Source organism: Camelus ferus, chromosome 4, assembly GCF_009834535.1.
Source record: "Camelus ferus isolate YT-003-E chromosome 4, BCGSAC_Cfer_1.0, whole genome shotgun sequence".
Taxonomy (NCBI): Eukaryota; Metazoa; Chordata; class Mammalia; order Artiodactyla; family Camelidae; genus Camelus; species Camelus ferus.
In genome coordinates, this window is record NC_045699.1 from 43,242,678 (window position 1) to 43,266,308 (window position 23,631).

Genomic DNA, 23,631 nt, shown 5'->3' on the forward strand with positions numbered 1-23,631 from the left:
GGCAGCAGGTGGCGCACAGTGCACAAGACAAGTCTGCCTGGCAGCTGATGATGTGACCCGGCTCCATACAGGGATTGGTGCCCCTGACCTAAGAGCATGAGCAAATCCAGACTGCCCAGTCCCCTCTAGGCAAACTGCTAGCCCTGAGGGGGGAAAAGCAGGACTAGGGGTAAGGTTGGAAGCAGAGATGGGGATGTTAGGAAACAGAAGGCAGTTGAAAACCAGGGAAGTTTCGAAGGAGTGTGTTTTGGGAGGATGAAGAGATTAGAAGTGATTGAAAATCTAGGTAGAAAGAGACAGGAGGCAGATGAGGGAAAGGTCTGGATCAGGGGTCTGATACACCATTTCCAACCTTATAAATAACCTAGAGTCTCAAAAATTAAGAAACCACTTGCCCTCTATCTTTACTCCCAGCACCCCCAGTGACAAGTCTCTGTCCCCCTCCCCATTCCTGGGGCATTTCTCCCAATAGCTGGACAGACCTGGCTGTCGGGTCGCTGGTAGGCTGGAGGGTCTGCGAAGCTGAGGGCACAATGAAAAGATCTGGCACCCTAAGCTGAAACTGCATGTCTCCCCCCATTTCCTGTGGACATATGGACACCCCCTTCTTCCTCAAGCACGGAAACCTCTGGTGAGACCCCGATAAGGGAGTTGAGTCATGGCCACCCTCACTTTCAGCTTGGCCCTGAGTGGACATCCACATGGCTACAAGAGAGTGGGGGAGGAGAGGGGACTGAGGAGTGAATTGGGGGTAACTATAGAACAGAATCAGGCCCCTGAAGTATGGTGAGAAGCTAGGCAATTCCTGTTCTGGCCTGAGAATTTTGCTCCCCTTTCCATCATGTTTTATGGAACAGCAACAATGCCCCCCCCCATGTCCCCCTCCCAGAGAACTCCTCCTCCCTCAAGACATTCCTGAGATGCATTCCAGAAGAGTTGGGCAATTGGAGGGGGGGGGAATGGAGGACAGGAGGTCAAATCCCAGCAAGGAATGGAATGTAAGTGTACTGGGGGTAAGGAATTAGGGGTTCATAGAGAATATAGTCCGAGCAGATACCTACAAAGGGAGCTGCAGAAAGATAGGGAGTTACAGAGAGGAACAAAGGAGAGAGAAAGCTGAAGATAGAGTCAGATAGTAAGAGGGTTGGGGGAGTAACGCTCACTCTGTTACCAAATTTGGCCTCTGAGTCTGTAACCGCGGGGAGTGGGGGAGGGTTGTGGGTGAGACTGACATATCCGGCCTCAGGCTGCTGGAGGCTCATTTAGGGCTGGACTGGGCAGCTGAAGGGCTGGACCTGACTTCCCCCAACACAGTCCTTCCCCACCTACATCCTTACACATGCATTCTCCCTAAATGTACCCCAGCTTATGCACAGAGCTCTTTCCTCCAAAAGTACTTGCAGTGTCTCTACATACACATGATCTCAAACACACAGCCCCTACACGGATCCATCACAACCACGTTATCTTCCTGAAAAGACTATCCCGTGTACACAGCTTCCCCATAAATACCTCTATTGGCAAACACACAAAACATTTGGCCCTGAACATCTCTCCTCCCATTACTATCCAGTGAGTACTTTTGAGGGCCTATTGTGGGGAAGGCCCTTGGCCAAACTCTCAGTGGCTGGGAACGAAGAAGAGCCCTAGCCTCTGCCCTCAAGGGGCTCCCTGCCCTCCAGGGGCTCCCAGTCAACAGAGTGGATAAACCACTATAGAGTTATGACAGAGGCAGGATGTGGTGGTTAAGAGGCAAGCGGTACGTGCTCATGGGAGAGATCCCTTTAGTTTAGGGAAAGGGGACTAAAATGTCTCCATGCAAAGTGTCATTTAAGTTAGGATTTTTAAAAATAAAGATAATAAAAAAGAACAATAATCTGTCTTTTACTGACTATACGTCAAAGGCTTAGTGTACATTTTTCATTTAATCCTTATAACCCTGCAAGTTAGGTGTCGTTATTTCCATTTTTCCAGATTAGGAAACTGAGGCTCAACGAAGTTAAACACTTATTCAAGTACTTGTCCAAAGTCACATAGCTAATAAGTTGTGAAGCCAGGATCCGAACCCAGGTTTCTCTGACTCCAAAGCCCAAGCTCTCTCCACTGTGCCAGCCAGCCAGCCGCCAGTCAGCCAGAGATGAGTCAAGGGCAGCACTCCAGGCAGACAGAAGTGCATAAGCAAAGGTGGAGAAGCAGGAAATCATGGAAGAGCATTCAGGGAAGTGAGTAGGCAGGCTGGTTGAAGCACAGAGTACCTGCAAGTGAGCAGCGATGAGGAAGTCAAGGTTAGGATGGGACGGTAGGAGAGGACTCGAGGAGTATGCAGAATTTCACCATCCGGAGGGCAACAGGAGGCCAAGGGGGGCTTTGGGCAGGGAAAGGACATAACCAGAACTAGCCTGTAGGAAAATAACTCTGGCAGCTACCTTGGAGATTGCATTAGTACAAGTGAGAGGTAATGAAGGTGGAGTTAGAACAGTGAAAAGGAGAGTGTCTCTCATTAGAAATTTTAAGAGGTAGAACTGACAAGACCTGATGATAGTCTGTCCTGTCATCCCTCAGGAACCAGGGCCCAAAGTCAGGGTGGGGTCCCATAGCTTCCAGTCATTAGCAGCCATTCAGAGTGGCTAGAGCAGCTTGAGTTTAGGTAAGAAACTGGGAAGAGGGGGAAAGAAAGGATCAGGTGTTGCTGAGAATGTGAAGATGAGGCTGTGGTTAGGGGGTGTGGTCAGTAACCAAGTAGGTGCACAAGGGATAGGGTTAATGACTGTATCAGGCTGGAAATGGGGAAGACAGTGTAGAGAAAGGCTGGGGAAGATAACAGTAGGAAAAATACAGATATAATTAGTCACTGGATGGGGCCGGAGAAAGAGGAAGAATAATTATGTGCACAGTGGCTAAGACAGGGAATGACAGAGTGAGGTCAGAGGCCAGGTTAGGCTGCAGGAGGTTGTGAAGAGATGGGGCTGTGGTCAGTGGCTAAATTAGACTGGGATGGCGGGGAGGAGACTGAAGGGATATTAGCAGTGTCTAAGTAAAGATGGAGTTGAGGGGGATGGGATGCAGCCAGAGGCTGGATCAAGCTGGGGAGGGGATAGTGTTGCGGTCAGTGCCAGGGTCAGGCTGGGAGTGAAATGGGGGCGTGGTCAGTGGCCTGGCTGGGCGTGGGATCAGCAAGACCCAGTTTCCTCTTTGGTTCTCATTTCCTCTTTTCTGTTTGGGGGTGGGGGAAGGGGATCTATAACTGGATCAAGAAATTAAGGAGGTTTAGAATCAGGGAATGGCACATAGCAGGGACCTCAGGGACTTGGAAGTTGTGGTGGGCTAGGGGTGGGGTATTCAGCAGATGACCAGAATGTATGCAGGTGAATAAGCAGGTGAAAATGGTGAGTGCTTTAAAATGATGGGAAAGCTCAGATTTGTGCGAGGTTAAATTAAGACGGCATGTGTGGATTAAGGGGTGGGAAGGGAGGTAGAATTGAGGCTGAGAACGAATGGTTTAAGGTGAACAGCATGGGAGAGCCAAATGCAAGGAAAGTAGTATGTAAGGGGTGAGGCAGGGAAGGGTGTGCAATGCAGGGCCAGGGAGGAGAGTTGGAGAAGAGGGCTTAATTTCTAGGGAATGAGGGAAATAGGAGGCAGCAGGGCTGAATTTTCAGAGGATTAAGCCATCCCACTTTCGTATGGCAACAGTGTTTCCTTGGTCAGCTTCCCCTTAATCACCAGTCCCTTCTCCCCTAGGCAGTCCTCCACTTATGACTAGGCCATGTATACCTCCCCAGTCCCTAACCCTTTCCCACCTCCTATCTGGTAAACAGCGTGGTCCAAGAGCCCCTGCCCCTCAACTGTGGTGGCCACAGCAAGAGCCTTGGCCTTAGAGAATAGAAGGAAGAAGCTGGAATCCCAGATGTCCGCAATTCTATCTGAAGCTCAGAACCCTAGCCTGAAATTAGTTTGTCATTTCTCTGGGCCACAAAAGCCCCCGTGACTACGCAGGAATAAGAACATTCCTCACAAAACAAGGGCATCTACCTATTGCTAATGTGTTAAACTTTACCTGCCCAAGATCAACTACCCTGACCTCAACTACAACCGCTAAAACTGTCCCTAATTCCTAATATTAACCCCGATCCTAATTTGTCTCCTGATTCCCAGTACTGGCTTTGACATTTATCCCTTTCCTAGCAGACACTTGTATCGAATCCCTGATCCCTAATTTTGATCTAATTTTACCTTTAGCACCAAATCTCGACCTTAATCCTAAATCTTGACCCCCTAAACCTAAATAATGCTCATTTGTCACTTGATTCCTGATTCACCTCTTCACTGTTTATCCCTAATACTAGCTATGCCAACGTTCTCTAATCCTTAAAACTGGACTTCTAACCTAATTCCTGTTGCTGATCCTTAACCTGACCCTGAACTCTCTGACTTATGTTGGCCATCCTAGAAAAGAAAGTAATGCCCTCAATCCAAACTTCACCTACACAAAACAAACCTGACTCACACTAATAACTCTAAAGTTTAACCCCAGCTTTATAACTCCTAAAGTTAACCTTAACTGCTAAAATAACTCCACCTAATTCCCAACTCACCCAATTCGTTTCTACCCACATAACCGCTATCAGCTAACCTCAAAGCCGATCCCCGCCCTGCCACCCCACTTTTCACCCTCCCCCAAACCTATCTCAGATAGAGGACGGCTCCGAGGAAGGGTCTGGCTCCCGCAAAACGGCCTATGTAACTCCGAGCCCCAGCCGAGATACACTGGACGCTGACCTCTCCAACAGGACCCGAAGCAGGAGACGCAGTAGAGTCAGGGGCCCCGCCCGCCCGCCCGCCTCCCGGGCCTGGCCTCGCAGCCCCACCCTGAAGCCCCAGCTCGGCCCGGTCCGGCCTACCTGCGCTGCCCGGCTCTGTGCCCCGCCCGCCGGCCGCTAACCCGCTGCTTCTCCGGGTGGCTCTGGGGCTACGGCCTCGCCCTCCCTTCGACACTCTCTCGGCCACTTCCGTCCCGGGAACGTCCCCCACCCGCGGGCGGCGCCCTGGGCCGGCGCTCTATGGTCGCGGGGACTGCAGGAAGCTACTCTGGCCCCAGCTCTCGATGCTCGTGAGCCCGCCGCCCACCGGCAGCCCCTCCCCGGCAGGAAGCGAGGGTGCGGCGCAATCCGGAGAAAACGTTCGAACTGCGCCCGAGTTCCCTTTTAGGCTCTAAGCTTTCCTTTTTCTAGCCCGGGGCGAAGGTGGAGCCTCCTCCCCAGAATGCCCGCCCCGGGGTGTGAGCGGCGGCAGGGACGTCCCCTCTATTTGCATAGAGCCCGGGACGTGGCGCCGACCGCGGCGCTTCCGCGTCAGGAGGACTCCAAGTCCCGGGATGCCTCGCGGGTAAGTGCGTCACTTGTGTTGTGTTGGAAGTTGCGGATAACTTGGAGTCTGGGTGGTGGGTCCGGTTTGTGAGCCACAGCTAGCTGCTCTGAGGAGAACCCGCTAAAGAGCGAGCGGATAGGTAGGGGCCGATCGACAGCCGGTGGGGGCGTCGTGCGTGGGATTTGGGAATGGGGCCGGGTGGAGGGTTCAACTCCTGGGTTACTGCTCATCTTTGCCGCAGATGTCTCATACGGAGCTGGCGTTGGACCCAGGTGATCATGACCTGCTGGACTTCCTGCTCGAGGAAAGCGGAGGTTTGGGGGCGGCGCCCGACGAGGCCCTTGAGGCTTCCCTGGATTGGGAGCTGCCGTTTTCTGAGGTGGGTGGGGGCTCTGAGTCGGGCAGGCGCGGGGCGGGGTAGGGGGGCGTCCCTGTGGCTGGGGGTGGTGATAGGTAAAGGCCTGTTGGTTTGAACCCTGTGCAGGCACTGAACAATTGGGACATAGAGGATTTCCTAAGCTCCCTGTCGAGCCCCCCACCATCGTTGAACGTTCTCAGCAATTCTCGCCGCTGTCTTGTCCACCACGATCACACCTATTCTCTCCCACAGGAGCATGTGTCCATAGATCTAGGTGAGTCTGAAATAAGTGAAGTTTTGGGGGAAGAGAGGTCTCATGGGCCTGGCTATTCATACTTTCTATTTTGCAGAGATTGAGAGCTATGGAAAAGAGGGGGCGCAGATGATTCCACTTTCTGTGGAAGAGCCAGCAGAGCAGGTACTTGACTTGATTTACAAGATTATTCCCACATTCCACGGGTTCGGGCAGGATTCCTCATTCCTTTCCGACATCCCCTTGCAACTCTGCTGCCCACCTTTCCGAAACCCCAGGAGATTGCTGGGCTAATACTGACAGATGAGGAGAAGAGGCTATTGGACAAGGAGGGACTTACTCTGTCCTGGGACACTTCCTCTCACTAAGGTAAGACTCCCATTGGAGAAGCAGAAGCTGGAGGTGGGTTGTGAGTCCCAAGTAGGCCAATTCTGTTAATTTTATATCAGTAACTTGAAAAAGGACTAAAGTGAGAGATTAGCAAATCAGCTGCTAGTTGGAAGCTGTAGCACATAGTTCATATGCCGGATGGAAAGGGCAGATCCTAGTTTTGTAGGGCTTGTGCATATTTTGGTGTTCTCTTTAAAAGAATTCAAAATTATCAGTGTAATATTAGTTAAGAATTTGGAAGGTACCATAGAAGCAAGGGGCCCTGACACAGATTTCACTGGTTTCACACTAATCCACCTATAGCTGAATGGTAAAATTGAGTTTTAGAGTTCATCAAGGCTGGACTATCTAGTATAACAAGGATAAATGTAAAATCCTGAGTTTTAAGTTTCAAGCAATGGGTGGCAGCTTCACATGTGCAGTATTGTGATACTGTGATGAAATCAATTGTTTGTTGACAGAAAGGTTAAGAGAATTTTAATTTCTTCACAGTACAAGATGAGTCAACATGTGATATGACTACTAAAAAAGTGAATGAGGTTTGGAAGCTGTGTCAGTAGATGCCTAGTATCTAATAGTGTCATCTCTAGAAGGGTAGTAACCATCTTGCTCTCCTTTATACTGGACAAAACACATTAGTGTTCAAATTTGAGCCCAGATCTTTGACAGATATTAAGACGGTGTAGTCCATCCTGAGGAGAGAAGATGATGACTTAAAAATTTTGGCTAAATTTTTTTTTTAACTCTGAAAAAAAAAAAAGGCGTGCTTTAAAATGGCTAAAGATCTTTTTTCTATATGGCCTCAGAGATTGGGTGCTAGGTAAATCTAGTAGGTGGCAATAATAAAGGCAGATGTTGGCTCATGATAAGGAAGTCTTTTTTTTTTAATTAATAGAATTACTAAAGTGGTCTGGCTTCTGAGGGCATTAATGCTTGGTCCTTGGAAGCATTCAGACAGAAGCAGAGTGCCTATTGGTCAGGGAAGCTGTAGGAGTTTCCACATTGGGAAGATTGAACTCAGTTGCCTTCAAACTCTTTGATCTAATGTTCCTCTGATGATACCCCTTTTCCCTTCTCTCAGATGGAGGAACAAGTTCTGAAACGGGTGCGGAGGAAGATTCGAAACAAAAAGTCTGCTCAAGAGAGCCGCAGGAAGAAGAAGGTGTATGTGGGGGGTTTAGAGAGTAGGTATGTAGGGTAGAGGGACTCGGGGGTGGTGGTGGGGAAACAGGTCATTGGAAGGGTTAGGTTTTTGAAGGGAGGATACAGGCTGTATCCCCACATCCCTGTTATTCCCCCAGGGTCTTGAAATACACAGCCCAGAATCTGGAGCTACAGAACAGAGTCCAGCTCCTGGAAGAACAGAATCTGTAAGCAACTCTTCAACATCAGTCTTTTCTCATCCTTCCCACTTAATACTGTCTCACTCTTTCCCCTGCTCCATACTTCATTTCTGACTGGGTAGCTTCCCCATGTGAGGTCTGATGCTTGGCCTTTAGTGGGTCTCTAGTTCCAAGAGGCTCACAGTAATGGGGAATAAATTCACAAATAATTATGGATATGTATCAAGAAAGAGAAAGGATGGAGTAAGAAAGACCTTTTGTGGCAGATGGCATTTGATAGTGATAGGATTCTGGGGTGGGTGGAGAGCATTCTAGGCAGAGAGAACACAGCACAGTCTAGTCCGGCCGGAACCTAACATAGGTGAGTTGGGCCAGAAGGCAGAGAATGTAGAATCCCTGGTGAGGATTCTGTGTGGAGCAGGAGAACCACTGAAGGTGTTTGCAAAAGGAGTTTAAGTCAGGGCAGGGCAGAGGGTGTGTGTTTGTTTTAATGAGGAACTTCAGGCATTTTGTTTACAGAGAGGAAGAGATCACTTGCAAAAATAGGTCAGAAAGTAAAAGAGAGGATCCAGTGCACAGATGGAGAGGGTGGCTTAACAGGATGGTTTTGTTGTATGTTATGTCAGGGTGCCAGGCCAGAGCCTGGTCACTGCCCCCTCTCTCTCCCCCTAGGTCCCTTTTGGATCAGCTGAGGAGACTCCAGGCCATGGTGATTCAGACAGCAGACAAAGCCAGCAGCAGCAGTACCTGTGTCTTGGTGAGGATGGAGAGATTCTTTCCTCAAGTGGCATAGGGACAGGGGTACAATCCAGAGCCTTTATCTCTTTTTTTCCTGTGCTCCAGGTCCTGCTGTTCTCCTTCTGTCTTCTCTTCATGCCTGCTATGTACTCCTCTAACACAGGGCAGAACCTGCCAGCTGAGCACAGAGGTGAGAGGCTTGAGCATGCCATTAAGGGAGGGCTAGGGCAGAACCCAGCCTGCCCCTGAACAGTCTTTGTCTCCTCAGTGTTGTCCCGCCAGCTTCGTGCCCTCCCCAGCGAGGACCCTCACCAGCTGGAGCTGCCTGCCCTGCAGTCAGAGGTACCAAAGGACAACTCAGATCACAAATTCCAGGCTCCTAGCAACTCTTGCTGCCTGTTCTACCGCATGTCTCAGGTTCCTGGTGCAGAGTGTTCCCTGAAGTTGCCACTGCTTGACCATTTCTCAAAGTCCTCCTGCCCAGGTCCTATCTTACCCCTGCATGCAAATGTCACGAGAGAGGGAGGATGGCTCCCTAGCTGTAGCCCCATGTCTGTTATCTTGCAGGGCAGATACTCAGGCTAGATGTGAGGATTTGGGGTTCCTCAGCCAGACACTGGTGCCCCCAGTCCAGGTTCAAAGGAAAAGGAATGGGAGAGGGCTAGCCTCAGGTCTTGAGCCCTGTCAGGAAGCCTCAGGATCAAACACACTACACTTACTGGTTTTCTGGGTCTTTTATTTGTACCCACGTATGTCTGCCACCCCATGAATGGGCCTGGGAGAATCAATCACGCATTCACCCCATGAATGGACCTGGGACCTCCTTGAGCATTTCATGCAGTGAGGGGATGGGGTGAAGAAAGAAATAAATAAGTGATTCTGATGCTTGGGGTACCCTCAACCCCTCTCTGCTGGCGCCTTTGGGTGAGGAGAAGGGAAGGCATGATTGTCCTGGTGGCTCAGGGCTGCAGGAGACTGGGTGGGGTTGGGGTGGTGGAGGAGGAAAGGCCGGGCTGGAGGCTGAGCTGTTAGTGCCTCCTTCCCACAGTTCAGAGGGCTCACTCTGGGCTTGGGTTTGCCATGGTTTCTTTTGGTCCAAGTTTGGGTCCCATGCTTAGTCCTGTGCCCTGTTTGGCTTTTGGCCCAGAGGCCTTTTTATGCTGCTGCTGCTGCAGGGCCAGCTGCATGGCCCAGATGCTTAGTGGCCGCATGTAGGCCAGCGAGCGATACACCCGCTGCTGGCAGTATGCCTCAGGAGTCTGGAAAGCCAGGCCCAGGCGCTCCCACACAGTACGGTAGCAGCCTTCGGCTGTCCGGAAGCCCTCCCAAGTCAGGCCCTGTAGGGAGAGATGACAGTCATATTTCTTGGCAACCCCTGAAAAGCCATTTCAGCTGGATAGATGGAGACAATAAGGGTCTTTGCCCTCAGGGAGTTCCCAGCTAGCAGGGGAGACAAATTTGACTCAGGAAGAAGCCTGAAGGCAGGAGATGAAATGCACATTAGGGAAGAGTGGGAGGCTTTCTGGATGGTTTATATGTATTGGATTAGGCTGAACAGAAGTTTGATAGCTGAGGAGGTTTGCTAGGCCAAGGTACAGATGGCAGAGAGATAGGGAAGGGAGAGCATTACCTCTTGGATCATGGTGGCTGCCAGCCCGTAGACCACACCCACCCAGACTTCATCAGACTGGACACTGGATCTATCAGGAACACCATGGGGCTGCATCCCATTCACAGCCCCCATGGCCCCTCCTGCAAAGGCCTGGACATTGAACTCAAAGATAGTTTGGAGAGCACGGACCACATGTTGGGTAGGAAATACCTAGAGGGGGAGGGAAGAAATAGGGTCTCTTAAACTTGCTTCCCACGTCCAGGAAAAACCCACCTTTATCTTTGGCTCCTCCTTCTAGTCTCTTACCTCACTGTCTCCTTCTCCTAGGCCACTGGCCCTCAGGAACCACTGGCCAGCACACTGGTCAGACATGATGCTAAAGGACTGAGGCTGAGAGCTGCAATCATAGTTGTAATAGCGGCCTGGAGGAGAGGAAAGACAAAGTAAGGCTCCTTGCGTCCCCACGGCTACCTTAAGACTCCTTAGGATCCCCCAGCTCACCATTCCACAGCAGTCTCTCATAGGCTTCTTGGCCCCGGCTAAGGATGGAAGAAAACTTATCCTGGACATCTGGTGCCCCACACAGAGCAGCCATCCGGACCATCACAGCCACAGCTGCCAGCCACAGTCCTCCACAGTAAGCACTAGTCAGGGACACAGGTTCAGGGGTCACACTGGCAGCCCAGCCACTCCCATGCAGTATAACAGGCAGAGACACCCTTCTTGAGCTCACAATCCCTTGGTGCCCAGTTCTCCACCTCAGACCCCCGGAAATCCCTACCCCCCAACCTGGGGCCTGTGGTGACCCATCCATCATAGGTTTGGTCTGCGTAGCCTCCATTCTCGATGAGTCCATCTTGGTCTTTGTCAAACTTCATTTCAGACTCCATCACGGCCTAGAGAGGGACCAAGATACTGAAGACCCAGATACTAAGGAAAGATGACAGTAGCCATCTGGGCTCTCCCCTAACACGAGGCACACCCCTGGCATGCTGGCCACTGCACACACATCCCTTACAAGACACACAGGCCACATGTCCCTCAGGAAGCTCTGGTCACCCGTCAGGTAGTAGTCCCGATAAACCTGCAGCACAAACTTCAGGTTCAGGTCTTTCCAGTCCGCAGTATCGTGGACCACATATGCATTGACCCGGAGCCACGGCTCATCATCTGTGGGAGGAGAGGAAACCTGCCTCGTTTGCATTGGGCGGTAGGGTGGACGGTGCTGAAATTGAGGGAGGGGAGCTCCCTTGTGGTGGAGGGACTTTTACCTGGGTCCCCAATGTCATGGGGGATGACGTTCCTCCTTTTCACGGGTGCCATTATCCCACTCATCAGGTACCGTCGCTGTGTCAGGTCCTCCCTGAGAGTGGCCAGAGCTGGGGGAGCAGATACACAAGGGGGGGGCGGGGCAGGGAATGGGTGGGCTTGGGATGGGGCACAGAGCTCTGTGTGTGACTCCGGAGGGGAACCAGTAAGCAGAATGCAAGTACGCTTGAGGGAAGAGACAGTCTGAGGGGCCACAAAGGTTCAGGGGCGTGGGGAGCTAAGAGGGCAGAAGAGGCACCAAAGGGACCCTCACCCATGTCATACTGCAGGCTGAGCTCGAGTTTGGGCCACAGCATGATGAGGGCAAAGGAAGCATAGAAGTGGACATCATATGTGTTGTACATGCGATATTCCTGGCCTGGAGGAATGAGGGAGACACAACTGTTGCCAGAATTCCTGCTTCCTCTTCATCTTGCCCTCTCTAGCTAGTCCTCTAGAGTTGGGGGTGAGGCAGTGTCACACTCCATACCTGCCAGTTACCCCTCATCCCAACCAGAACCCTGGGATAGGCAAAACCCACCCTCCTGCCTTGGGGCAGGGGTACGGCCTGCCATACTGTGCCCCCCAGCAGCCTGTACCTTCAAGGTAGCCGAATCGACCATACTCCCGCAGGATAGGGTGCAGCTGATGCATGCTCCCCACCAGCTCCTCTGGTAGCGAGGCCTCAGGAACTTCCAGCCACACTGTGCCCCCATCAGCCAGGAAGTACAGTTCATTGAACAGTGCAGATTTGTACCAGGCAGGCAGAGATCTGGGGAGTCAGGAGGAGGGAATGGTCTAATGAGTGTGGACCTCCCACGAAAGGCAGAATTCTGGGGTCTAGCAGAATAGGGGTACTAAGTGAATCCCTGCTGACTTCAGTGGGTGGAGAGTAAATCAAGGAGTCTCAGCTGGAGTGTGAGTGCCTGGGAGAAAGGCAAGAGATGGTCCCCACTGGCACCTGTCATCCAATACCGGGCTCTGCCAAGCTGAGATCTTCTCTTCCCAGTCTGTGTATCGGCACAGTGCATAGTGGCTAAGTGTGGGTGCTGCGTCACCATCAGGGCCAAAGAACCTTGTGTACCGCCTGGGGTGGAGAGAAAGGGAGGGGTGAGAATGTGGGCTCCAGGCCAGAGCCCTAGCACCGTGGATCCTTGGACTCTCTCATTCCTGTCACCTGTAGTGGACCTGGCCCTTTGCTCCAAACATGATTCTGGGCATGTCCCAAGCCAGTGAGAACTCCAGGCTGCGCCGGCCTCTAGGTGGCAGCTTGCCCGTGGCACACACAGCCCCAGCAATGCCTTCTCCTTTCTGCGAGGTGGGGCTTCGGCCTGAGAGAAGCACAAGATGGATCAGCACAGGCCGCAGGGATCCCTAACATGGGAGTAAGGCCTCTTCATTACCAGGCCTCCCACCCCTGCTCTGAAGACAAGGACAACCTCTCTTCCCACCACCTCCCTGTCGACCCCCCCCCCATCACCAGCGGGGGAGTCCAGCTGTCCATCCTGAAGTAGATCCTGCCACACCTGCTGCCCAGTGCTGTCAGGGTCAAAGGCTGTGATGTGGGTTACCGTGGTATCTGCCTGTTAAGGGGCCAAAGACTCTGTGAGGAGAAGCTCCACAGGTACGCCGGCTTCTGACTAACTCTAGTGTACATATTTCCACCTCCAATTTCCAGAGGCTTAAGGGTTGTGGTGCAGGTGGGACTCAGGAGTTGGGACATGAAGAGACCATGGTGGGATGGGGGCAGTTCAGGGGCCAGGCTGAGAGTGGTGGCTCAGGGGCTAAGGTGTAGGGCAGGCTCCTCCATACCATGAGTCGTGCAGCCACAGCCATTGTGTAGGGATTTGGAAGGGTTGGATGATGCAGCAGCAGCCCCTGTACAGTCGCCCCATCACGCTCCAGACAGAAGGGCTCATTCCACAAACCCCCAGGAGCATCATCTTCACCCCCCAGTCCATTCCTCATGGAGAACATGATGGACACATCCACGGCTTCATCCCCTTCATTTTCCACGTCCCACACGAAGATTGCTACAGGCAGGCTGCTGTCCTGGGAGCAGATGATCAGACTCAGAAGGTCCCAGTGTATCTCTTCTGGTCCCCACTCACCAGGATCAGTCCTTGGCACCAAGGACCTGACTCAAATACTCCCCAGTATACTCTTCTGCCTTCCATTTGCATCTCCCCATATTCCTATGCAGGCTGTCTACCAGGAGACAGAAGACCAGTTGGGCAGTGGGCCTGGAAAACCAGCATGATGTTCATGTTCCACCCCACCTCTTTCACAGGTCATGGAACTTGCAAGAGAGACAGATCCTGGGGAAGGGAGATCAATGGACGAAACACAGGGAAGCCTCACCTGGTAGTCATGGGGCAAGATGGGTGTGATCTGGCGGCAGGTGAGGGTGACATTCTGGCCAGGAAGCTGATAGACAGTCCAGGCTCGGGGATAGAGGGCGTGGTAGAATGCAAAGTATCCACACAGACCCCAGTTCCAGCTGCGCAGGACACTTGGGCGCTCCATGGACAGGACTTGTTGGTACACAGTGTGCCCTTTCCGACGCAAACACACTGTGAACTAAACCAAGAAGGTGCATGGGCTGGAACTGGGTAACCCACAAGTACCTCAAACAAGTCTCCCTCTCCTTGGGGTAGCTTCTTCCCTGCCAGAGCCTGCAGTGGCGACCAGTGCACCACAACCACAGTCACCCCCACCCCTCCAGGCCTTTCCTTAAAGCTCAGTGAGTCACCACCAAGTTGGGCCTCCTCCTCTATCTCCCAGCTTCCTCTCACTTCTCACTACTAACCCAAGCCTTCACCATCTCTCCTTTTATGCTCTGCTCCTTTTCTTCTGGCTTTCAGAGTGATCTTTCTTACAGAGAAGTCAAGATACGTTAGTCTGTGTCTGTAATGTTTCAGTGACTCTCCATGGTCCTCAGGCTAAAGTCTAAACTCACCTGGTTTTCAAGGCCCTTCTAGATTTGCCTCTCCCTGCCCATCAGACTCATTACCTGTTCAAACTCCTATATTCTGGTCATATCAAACACTCACTGTCCCTTGAGCACACTACATCTCCTCCTCCATGCTTTTGCTCATGCTCGTTCTCCATTGGTAAAACCCTTCATCCTTCAAGATCTAGGTCAAATGCCATCTCCTCTCCTCAAGCAGTGAGTCATTCTCTTGTGTGTCCCCCTACCCCTCTAGTCTGGCATGTTACAATGTGTTTACAGTCTGACTCACTGGCTGCTCTGTGGGTTCTTTGAAGGCAGGGACCCTCTCTAGTTCACTGAGGTCCCCCTTCCCCTATGATTCCACAGCAGTCAGGCAGAGCTGGCATGTTTAGGGAGAGAATGCACAAAATCTGCAGCAGGGTCCCTTTTTTTCTCAGCGTGCTCTCCGTCCCTCTCATTTTGGCAGTGATGTGGCCTCCATTTGCTCAAAGTCCTATTCCTCTAATAAAAATGTAAGCTTCTGGAGGGAAGGGGCTGTGAAAGGTTAAATTCTTCCCTTGGTTCAAAGTATGCCTGATATTTTTAATATACACATAAGATAATTTTTTATTTTGTTGAAATAGTAAATAATGGTTAAGACCATGGGCTCTTAACAGAGAAAACTGGTTCTGAATCCCAGTGCTTCCATTTACCAACCATGTGACCTTTGGCATGTTACTAAATCTCTTTGGAGCTTAGTTTCTTCATGTATAAAATGGGCATAATAATGGTATTTCCCTCACAGGATGGTCTTTAAATACTGAATATTATACAAAAAGCCTAGCACATGTTAAGCGTGCAATAATTACTTTAACTTTACAGAGTTACAAGTCTGGAGGGCATTCCCCTCAGGATACCTAAGGGATGAGCCAGAGAGGACGCTTGGGGCATTGGGCAGGGCTGGTAAACCTCAGCCAGGAAGGGCATTGTCATTAATAGGACTCAAGGTTGGCTAGTCATTTCTCCTTTGAAGATGAGCTGAAAGCTGGAGGCCTCCCTCAGACAGCAAATGGGAACCTGGTGGACAATTCAACATGGCAGGGCACTAGAGAGAGATGATAAAAGTCAGATCACATCCCTCTGGCAATGGAAGGCCTAGGAGTGATGAAGGAACAGAAGGAAAAGAAATGAAGCTTCAAAAAAGGGAAGAAGGCTAGAGATCTACGCCTGGGAGAGGGGTTTCCTAGGCCCCCTGCCAGTGAGACCTCCAGAGGAGTGATCACCAGCGGAGAAGCTGGCCTCTGGCTGGAGGCTGGCAAGTCAGGGCGAGCCATGGGTGCTCTGTGCATCCTAGTTTCCAGTGAGTGCATCTGTAGACTTCTGGTTTGTTTTTCTCTTCTAATCCTATCACATGTTCTTTCAACCAGGTTAAGTGATTCTGGAATTCTCTGACTCTCTGTGGCTGGGTACCAGCTCAACTAATAGAACTAGGGCAGGGAAGTAGGTAGGAGGCATTTACTAGGGAAATGGAAGGCACAGGGTACCTTTACTCTTTCAAGGAATGTGTGCTCTGAGTGTCTCATTGCTATAGCATATCCTAGCACAGGGCATCCTGTATGTATCTAATTGCCAAATCCTACAATAGCCAAGAGACCCTTCCGGCCTAGTAAGTACTGTCCTGGGCCTCTTCTCCACCTCCTGGCTCTTACTTGATCAGCGATGACTGTCTGGTGCTGGTACATCCCAGGATTAAGCTGCCAACGACAGAACTGGCCTCTCCATCCTCGAGTGATAGTGCCTCCCCCAATGCCACCCAAGGGACAACCTAGAGAAAGAATCAGGATGGTTAGTGGGGCATAGGAGAGGAAAATGAGACATTTCTCACTTTCTAGGCTATAAAGAGGCTTTCCTCTAAACACCATGGGGGATATCAAATCAATGCGTTGTATACCTTAAACTTACACAATTGTCATATGTCAGTTATACCTCAATAAAGCTGGGAAAACCCTAGGGGATGGGTCAGTGCAATTAGCATAAGCTGAAAGCCTCTTTGCCTAGCCCCACAGTAGGCCTAGACACTGAGCCCTCTCCGAACAGGGCAGAGCTGGAGTGGGGCTCACCATAGATCTGTCTCAGGGGCACACAATTGATGAGGTCGATGAAAGGTGTCTTCTTCTCCACCTGGGTCTTCCGGTACCACCACTGCAAGTACCTGGGAGGCAAGGGGCAGTGCGCTGAAGTCACCTGCTTCTCTCCTGACGCCCAGCTGTGACTTCCCATTAAATGTCCCGAGGACCTGTCACCCTCACTTAAAGCCTCTCATCCTCTTGACTTCTTTACAGTTCAAGGTCCTCTCATCTTCCCAGTCACCCCGGCTCACAGTGTAGGACTGTCTTTGTTTCCCCTGTCTACTCTCCTTGTTAGAAGCTTTCAGATCTTTCCTCACCTCTAACTCCACTACCACTGCTTTGGTTTACCCCACGAGCTTTTTGTCTGACTTGCTGAAAGAGCCAGTTACGGTTTTCTGACCTACAGTCATCCCACCCGACAAAGAAGCTTAGGCTGCTGGGATAACTTTCTTCCTTTAAAAACAATTACTTTTCTTCCTGATTATGTAAGATGAAAATTTGGAGAATACACTAGGTAGAAGGTGAAAAAAATCCCCCCAAGGTTTACATTTTGGTTCATTTCCTTTCAAATCTTTTTTAAGTTCAGCATTCAAACTATAAGCTTTCTGATTTTACTCTCTCATAATATCCCAGGAAAGCCTTCTAACCCAACATTTTCCTGGTCTTATCAAAGCTCTCTATCCGATAGGCAAATGAGTGTTTGGGATTCAAGGCTCTGACATCTGTATCAGCCTATTTTCTAATCCTAATTCCTACAAATTTCCATTCAGGGTGCATTCTCATGAAGCAACCCCTGCCCTGCCAGACTATCCCAATTCCGCTTTCCCCTCTACCCCACTGTTTATCCCCATTGTTCAAGCACACCACTTGTAACTATGTAATTGGGTAAGGGCCCCTCTGAGCCTCAGTTTCCTCGCCTACAAAATGGGGGTGCCTCTTGCCCTTCCTACCTCAAGGAATGGTTGAAAGAGCAAATGACACAATTGATAGGAAAGCCATAAAGTAGCATATCTGTGTCACATCTGATCATTACTTGAACATACACTATCTCAACTCCCAATCAGATAGTGTCTTGTTATTTTAGTGTTCTCCATGTGGGTGTGACATACTTATAAATTCCTTGGGAAAAAGGACAATGACAAAGACTAGTTGATTATTACCCACAGCTTCAAGCGTAGGGCAGAGTGCATGGTCTACAATCAATAAATATTTGCTGAATTTACAAAGAACGCACGTACAAACAAAGGGGCATAGAGATGAACAAGGAGAGAAGCAAGGGGAGGAGAAATATGATTAAAGAATATGAAGGGTACATTCTAAGGGTTGGGGAGAGGGAGGGAAAACAAAGAATGAGATGGTGGGAAGGCAGATCTTCTCTGCCAGCTTAGAGGAAACTAGACTTTGGAACTAGAGGCCAGAAAGGACTGGTGAAGGGAGAGAGGGTACAGCGGGGATCAGGGCTACGAGGGAGAAATGCAAGATATGAAGATAGGTAGAATGAAGGAATATCTGGCACAAAACAAGCACTCAATACATATTTATTGAATGAATAGATTCTGGCTGTAAGGGAGAGCAACCAAAATTAAGTTCTTACCACTCTGAGGCCAACAGACTCAACAGTCTTGCTGTTGTTCCTGATCAGAGTACCCCCAGTTCAGCTCCCTCTTACGGCCTTTCTCTCACTCTCTTCATTTAGCAGCTGGCCACTCCTCACTATTTGGCCTTGTCCATAATTTCAGCCCTACTCAGAATTCTTCCTTGTCTCACCCCAGCCTTCTCCTCAGTGCAGGACCTCATCTCATTCTAAAATCCATGTCAGCGATCCCCACCCCATCCTCGTATGGGAAGCCAAGTGTAGGGGGCTGAGCAGAGCTTCAGGCCTCTGTGATTCAGCTCGTACTTAGGGACCTGGGGGCTAGGATGCCCATGGGTTTTTGACCTCGGTGTCCCCACCACATGCACCCCAATGTGCTTCTCTCAGTACTCTAGCCCTAGATCCTATTTTGACCCAAAGCCTTTTGGGGCCAGAACTGGGTTGGGTCAGTTTCAGAAGCAGCCTGGAGGGATTATTGTTCTCTGGTACAGGTCACCCAGAGGAACTGGCAAAGGAGCCAGATACCTAGGCAGCACCAGGCCCTTCCCACTGCCTAGGGCTTGGGTTAGGTATATGGGCTCCCCACCCCAGCCCCACAGCACTGACTGGGGAAGAGAAGGATCCCCTACTTAAGAGGTTGTCAGAGCTGGGTTTCCCAAACTTTAAGCCTCCCTCCCCTGCTCTGTGTTTACCGTGTAGACTGACTCAGAATGACCTCAGGGTGATGCTTTCTGTCTTCACATCCACCTGTTCCTGTTAATAAGTCTTGGCTCCATCACTAGGTTTTGAACTCAGTGGGGATTTGGAGGGATCCAGAAGAGTTCCACGGGCCAGGATAAGCTCTTGGAGTGTCTGCAACGCTTGTGTGTGGGAGGGGAGTTGGGGTGGAGCAGGGACCAGGAAATGCTCTGAAAGATTATTACTAAACTCTGGGGACACCTAAGGAAGTGCCTCTCTGGTCAAAGGTTGTCTTTGCTTTTTATATCAGAGGCCACCTATTCCAGAGGGAACAGCACCTCTTACTGCCCTCTCCTTAGGGTTGAGAGCAGGCAGGCTCTCCACCCACTCGGAGCCATAGCTTGAGGAAAGAAGCTGATGGGTGTTGGGACTGTAAAGTGCTGTCCCTAATGAGGTTCAGTGAATACTCCAGCTGCTCAGGGGAATCTAGGCTAATCTCTCCTCTCATCCCCAAATAAAACAACATTGTGTCAGTACCACAGATGCCAGACTATCTTTTCCTACCTTGCCACAAAGTATAGTGAATCCCAAAGGGCAGTCTTTGGAAAATAGAGAGTATGTGAGAGGGAGCCTAAATGGGAATGGCTGACTACAAGCCCAAATGCTCCTGCTCTTTCTTGCTAAAAAGACAAATTACTGGAAAGAAGAGAGTTGCAAAGAGGTGTGACCTGATCTCATCTTCCAAAACCATGGGCTTAGAATACATTGGGGATAGGGGCCACCTGACTAGGACAAAGCACCCACTTACTTTCTCACCCTTTTCTGCCTCTGCTGGAACAAAGTGAGGCCTAAGGTACTCTAGGCAATAGGATCTACTCACCTCAAGCCCATGCCCAAATGCTTTATCAGATTGCTTAGGGAGACGTCGTTGGCATTAAAGGGTTTCCTCTTCTCTGTAAACTCATGAGCCAGGCAGATGCGCCAGCCAAAAGGAGGCACCTGGTAGCCCTTAGCTTTACCCTCATAGGAAGCCATAAGCTGCCCAGTGTCCTCCCGACTGCTGTAGCCCGGCTCATTTTGGGATTGATTGTCTTCAGGGCTCTCGCAGTCTGTAGCCTGCACAGCCTCAGTGCCTCCAGTGTCTTCAGGGCAATAAACCTGTGGATCCCCTTTGGCACAGCTGGTCTGCTCCGAGGCTGGAACTCCGGTTCCCATGCTCCGTGGATCTTGGGTCCCCACGACCTCGATAGTTTCGGGTCCCGAGCTTTCTGGTGCAAAGTATCTGGTCAGCCAAGCCCAGATGCAGGCGCCGACTGTTGTTAGGTGCCGTCTCGGAGGGCCGGCCTCTTGGGAAAGGGGAGGTGAGCTGGTGTCTCCGTGGATCCGGGAAGCTGTTGCTGCTGCGGCGGCGGCGACAGCAATGAAGCTGCCAGGAGCTCCCCCTCGGTGTTCTCTCTGGGTTCTGGGCGGGAAGGATCGGGCCTCGTCGTCATTGGGCCGTGGTGATTAGCTGGCCCGGGCAAAGGGCGACTGGGCCCGCAGAGAGGGGAGGAGTTCCCCGGGACCAGCCCGCCAGGCACCGCCCCCAGGACCAGCCTGGCAGTTGGCGGCAGCCTCGGCCCCGTCCCCCGGCCGCGGCGCCAGGCCCCCCAGGGTCCCGCCGGCCGGTGTCCGGGGCAGGCCCCGCACCCGGGTGCCGGCCCGTGGGAAGGTGACCCAGGGCGGCGGCACCACTCGAGCCCCTTCCGGCCCAGCCGGCCGGGCGCTTCCGGTCGGAAGGGGCTCGAAGAAGGGGGGCCGAGGGAAGTCCCGCCTCTGCCGCGGCCGCAGCCACGCACTTAGCCCGGGCCCGGAGGGGCGGGCGGTGGAGGGCCTCGGTGCACCGAGCCCCCAGATTTCGACCGTGCGAGGTGTCCGGGCTGGGGAGCGAGGTGACGGGCGGCTGTGACCCTGGACTGGGACGTGGAACCTTGAGGGAAGAGGGGCGGAGGCGACCGGGGGGTTCCGGAGGGTTTAGGGGGAATGACCCGGCGCGTGGAGGGGCGGGGGGCTGGGCCCCGGAGCTACGCCCTCCACCTAGGCAGTACCGAGTCAGCTGTCACCGTACCTCCCTTCCGCCTTCCCGCGCCCCAAATCTGGACGCTTCCCTTTGACACCGGGGTTCTGACCGCCCATTTCCTCGGTCCTCACCCCTAGGCTCGCCTGAGACACCCCTCCCTGCCGTGGTACTGACCTCTGACACCTGTTTCCTTCTAGATCCGATTCCGGAGCTGCCATGATTGAAGTGGTAGCGGAGCTGAGCAGAGGTCCTGTGTTTCTGGCGGGGGAGGCGCTGGAGTGTGTGGTGACTGTCACCAACCCCCTGCCTCCCACTGCCACTTCTGCATCAAGGTGGGAATGCTGGTACAGAAAAAGGTGGTCCTTCTGGGAGGAAGCCTGGTGTCTATAGTGCTGAGCCAGAGCTCAGATTGTCCTGTGGCTACATCACCACTTTCTTGCTCATTGTGCTCTCATTGTAGGAAAGGGCTATTTAACAGATGTGGGTGACATAGCCCCCCACTCTCCTTTCCTCTCTCCTCCCCCATTCTGCCTTTTACCCTCAAGGTACGTATCTTTGTTTAATGGTTTGTCTTTGGGGTTCTGGATTCTCTGATCCCGAAGACCGCCACCTCACTGTGTTGGTCTTCTCAGACAGTGTGGTAGAGTGTGTGGGAGAGCATTTGTGAAGTCAGGAACTCTCCTCTGATGTCCGCTTTTCCTCCTCTCATAGCGAGGCTCTGGCCTGGGCCAGTGCCCAAATCCACTGCCAGTTCCATGCCAGTGAGAGTCGAGTAGCACTGCCTCCCCCAGACTCCAGTCAGCCAGATGTCCAGCCTGAGAGCCAGACTGTCTTCCTACCACACCGAGGTTAGAAATGGGACATTTGGAGGGGTTTGGAATCATTGCTAGCCAAGGGTGAAGTTGTCAAATTGTTCTGGAGGGTCGTTATGGTCTCTGTCCCATTGGGGATGTGGGGGAGTGTAATTGTTGCTTTAGGGGCATAAAACTGTTCCTATCTCACAATAAAAAAAGATGAGTAGCTTAGTTTGGGTTGCCCTTTGTTGGCAGTGCTTACTGCCCCCACTAGCTGTGCCAGCCTACTCCAGTACTAGACAATGGGATCATTAAATTGCAGTCTTTCTTATCTTTTTTAGGTGAGAGGGGTCAGTGTATCCTTTCCACTCCACCAAAAATCCTGTTCTGTGACCTGAGGCTAGACCCTGGAGAGTCCAAATCATGTGAGTGACTGCTCCTGACCCCTGGATTGCCTTCTAAGGCTCCTGGAGGGAGGACTTCTCTGGCTGCTTCTGGCTGCCCTGACTACTACTTCCCAACCAGACTCCTACAGTGAAGTGCTGCCTATAGAAGGACCACCCTCCTTTCGGGGTCAGTCAGTCAAGTATGTCTACAAACTGACCATTGGCTGCCAGCGTGTCAACTCACCCATCACTTTACTCAGGGTCCCTCTGAGGGTTCTTGTGCTGACTGGTAAGTAAGGGTTCTGGGAACGAAGTGCAGGGGAAGAGCCTCCCCCAAGCAGAAATGACCTTTAGAGGGCTAGTGAAGGGCTGGAGGGAAGCTTCCTGGTCTTAGTGAAGGTGTGAGGGAGTTGGGGAGAGAGGGTTCTGGAGAATAGATGAGATGTGTACCTCGGCCATGGCTTCCCTTACCATTTCAGCCCTCTTAGGAGGGAGTCTAAAACCCTAATCTCTACTCTTTTTGCTGTTCCCTCTCACTACCTCTCCACTCATTCTCTTTCTAGGCCTTCAAGATGTCCGGTTTCCCCAGGATGAGGCTGTAGCCCCATCCAGTCCATTCTTGGAGGAGGATGAAGGTGGGAAGAAGGATTCATGGCTTGCTGAGCTCGCTGGGGAGCGCCTCATGGCTGCCACATCGTGTCGCAGCCTCCGTGAGAATCTTTTCAGAATTGCCCCTCCCCATCCTTTCCCTCACAGTATTCCTGTCTTGGAGACAGATTCTCCTAACTGATACGTATTTCTGAGGATCTACCGATATCTCACCCCAGATTGAAAAGAAAAGCCCCACCTTTTGGCCTATGGCTTCTAGCCTAAGACATTCCCCAGCGTGGACTCCAGGCTAACAGTGTCCCATTCTCCCCAGATCTGTATAATATCAGTGATGGCCGAGGAAAAGTTGGGACATTTGGCATCTTCAAATCTGTATACAGACTCGGCGAGGACGTGGTGGGGACCTTAAACTTAGGGGAAGGAACTGTAGCTTGTTTGCAGGTAAGAAGGGAGAGTGGCTTTTGAGGAATGAGGCCTGGAAGGAGAGGGCCTGCATAAAGAGGGCTGGGATGTAGAAGTGGGTAGTGGGGTCCCTTGGAGTCCCTCTGGTAAGCCAGCTTTGATGTTGGGGTGCCCTCTCACCTGGAGTCAGCACTTCCCAGTGCCTGCTAACACATATTTCTCTCCCAGTTTTCAGTAAGCTTACAGACCGAGGAGCAGGTACAGCCTGAGTACCAGCGGCGCCGCGGGGCAGGGGGTGCCCCCTCTGTGTCTCATGTCACTCATGCCCGGCACCAGGAGTCCTGCCTCCATACAACCAGAACCAGCTTCTCCCTCCCCATCCCTCTCAGCTCCACCCCAGGCTTCTGCACAGCCGTTGGTGAGCCCCTGACCATTACTTGGGGTGGGGTTGAGGGGAGTGAAATGCTGTGTTTAGATAGAGTATAATAATGGACTGATTCCTAACACACTCTAGACATACCCACACTAGGCCCACGACCCTTAACATTCTCTCAGACCTTCAGCCTGTTTCCTAGGTGCGCTGACACCCACACTCTTTAACAGCTTTGCAGATCTTCCCTACCCCCTCCACTGGGACACTGTGATGCACTGATCTCTGATTCCCGAGCTTGTTTACTTC

The 23,631-nt window shown here is 51.7% G+C and overlaps 4 protein-coding genes across 7 annotated transcripts in view; 2 read left to right on the plus strand and 2 right to left on the minus strand.

Annotated features, from left to right (window-relative positions):
* Positions 1-5,211, minus strand: part of TLN1 (talin 1) — a 31,032-nt gene extending 25,821 nt beyond the window's left edge. Inside the window, 1 exon segment of the mRNA XM_032477947.1 lies at positions 4,902-5,211. The gene's annotated coding sequence lies outside the window, so the exon portion shown is untranslated.
* On the plus strand, positions 1-9,332 carry CREB3 (cAMP responsive element binding protein 3). The gene is given in 12 exon segments (XM_032477951.1): positions 1-631; positions 5,232-5,385; positions 5,609-5,746; positions 5,852-5,999; positions 6,076-6,143; positions 6,257-6,322; positions 6,324-6,347; positions 7,450-7,556; positions 7,670-7,738; positions 8,384-8,468; positions 8,555-8,639; positions 8,718-9,332. Coding segments are annotated over 12 exon segments (1,326 nt in total). The 5' UTR covers positions 1-566; the 3' UTR covers positions 9,035-9,332.
* Positions 9,169-20,416, minus strand: GBA2 (glucosylceramidase beta 2). 2 transcript variants are annotated; one of them, XM_006187891.3, is made up of 17 exons: positions 19,583-20,416; positions 16,422-16,513; positions 16,011-16,126; positions 13,731-13,949; positions 13,182-13,421; positions 12,850-12,952; positions 12,547-12,700; positions 12,331-12,456; positions 11,969-12,141; positions 11,644-11,748; positions 11,333-11,440; positions 11,080-11,231; positions 10,851-10,957; positions 10,563-10,705; positions 10,368-10,483; positions 10,080-10,271; positions 9,169-9,786 (listed from the first exon to the last, which is right to left on the minus strand). In XM_006187891.3, exons 1-17 carry the CDS (start codon positions 19,915-19,917, stop codon positions 9,508-9,510), a joined length of 2,760 nt encoding a protein of 919 aa, XP_006187953.1. In that variant the 5' UTR covers positions 19,918-20,416; the 3' UTR covers positions 9,169-9,507. The 2 variants fall into 2 exon arrangements, with proteins under 2 accessions (XP_006187953.1, XP_032333839.1); XM_032477948.1 differs by lacking the exon at positions 16,422-16,513 and having other exon boundaries at positions 9,508-9,786; positions 19,583-19,719.
* RGP1 (RGP1 homolog, RAB6A GEF complex partner 1) overlaps positions 10,395-23,631 on the plus strand; it is a 25,706-nt gene continuing 12,469 nt past the window's right edge. Inside the window, exons 1-8 of one of the 3 annotated variants that reach the window (XM_006187893.3) lie at positions 10,395-10,504; positions 20,959-21,093; positions 21,473-21,609; positions 21,897-21,980; positions 22,081-22,230; positions 22,505-22,651; positions 22,864-22,991; positions 23,181-23,370. In XM_006187893.3, coding sequence (XP_006187955.1) covers positions 20,978-21,093; positions 21,473-21,609; positions 21,897-21,980; positions 22,081-22,230; positions 22,505-22,651; positions 22,864-22,991; positions 23,181-23,370 — 952 coding nt within the window. In that variant the 5' untranslated portion in view covers positions 10,395-10,504; positions 20,959-20,977. Of the gene's footprint in view, positions 10,505-20,483; positions 20,634-20,958; positions 21,094-21,472; positions 21,610-21,896; positions 21,981-22,080; positions 22,231-22,504; positions 22,652-22,863; positions 22,992-23,180; positions 23,371-23,631 lie in introns of those variants that run through there. The other 2 variants (XM_032477954.1, XM_032477955.1) reach the window with 2 other exon arrangements.

Bases quoted from the DNA above. Each gene is read 5' to 3' on its own strand.
- GBA2 (XM_006187891.3), bottom strand. From the start codon at position 19,917: ATGGGAACCGGAGTTCCAGCCTCGGAGCAGACCAGCTGTGCCAAAGGG. The intron at 16,514-19,582 runs GTGAGTAGATCC...CTTGCCTCCCAG, and splicing joins CATTTGGGCATGGGCTTGAG to GTACTTGCAGTGGTGGTACC. The intron at 13,422-13,730 runs GTGAGGCTTCCC...ATCTGCTCCCAG, and splicing joins TCTTGCCCCATGACTACCAG to GACAGCAGCCTGCCTGTAGC.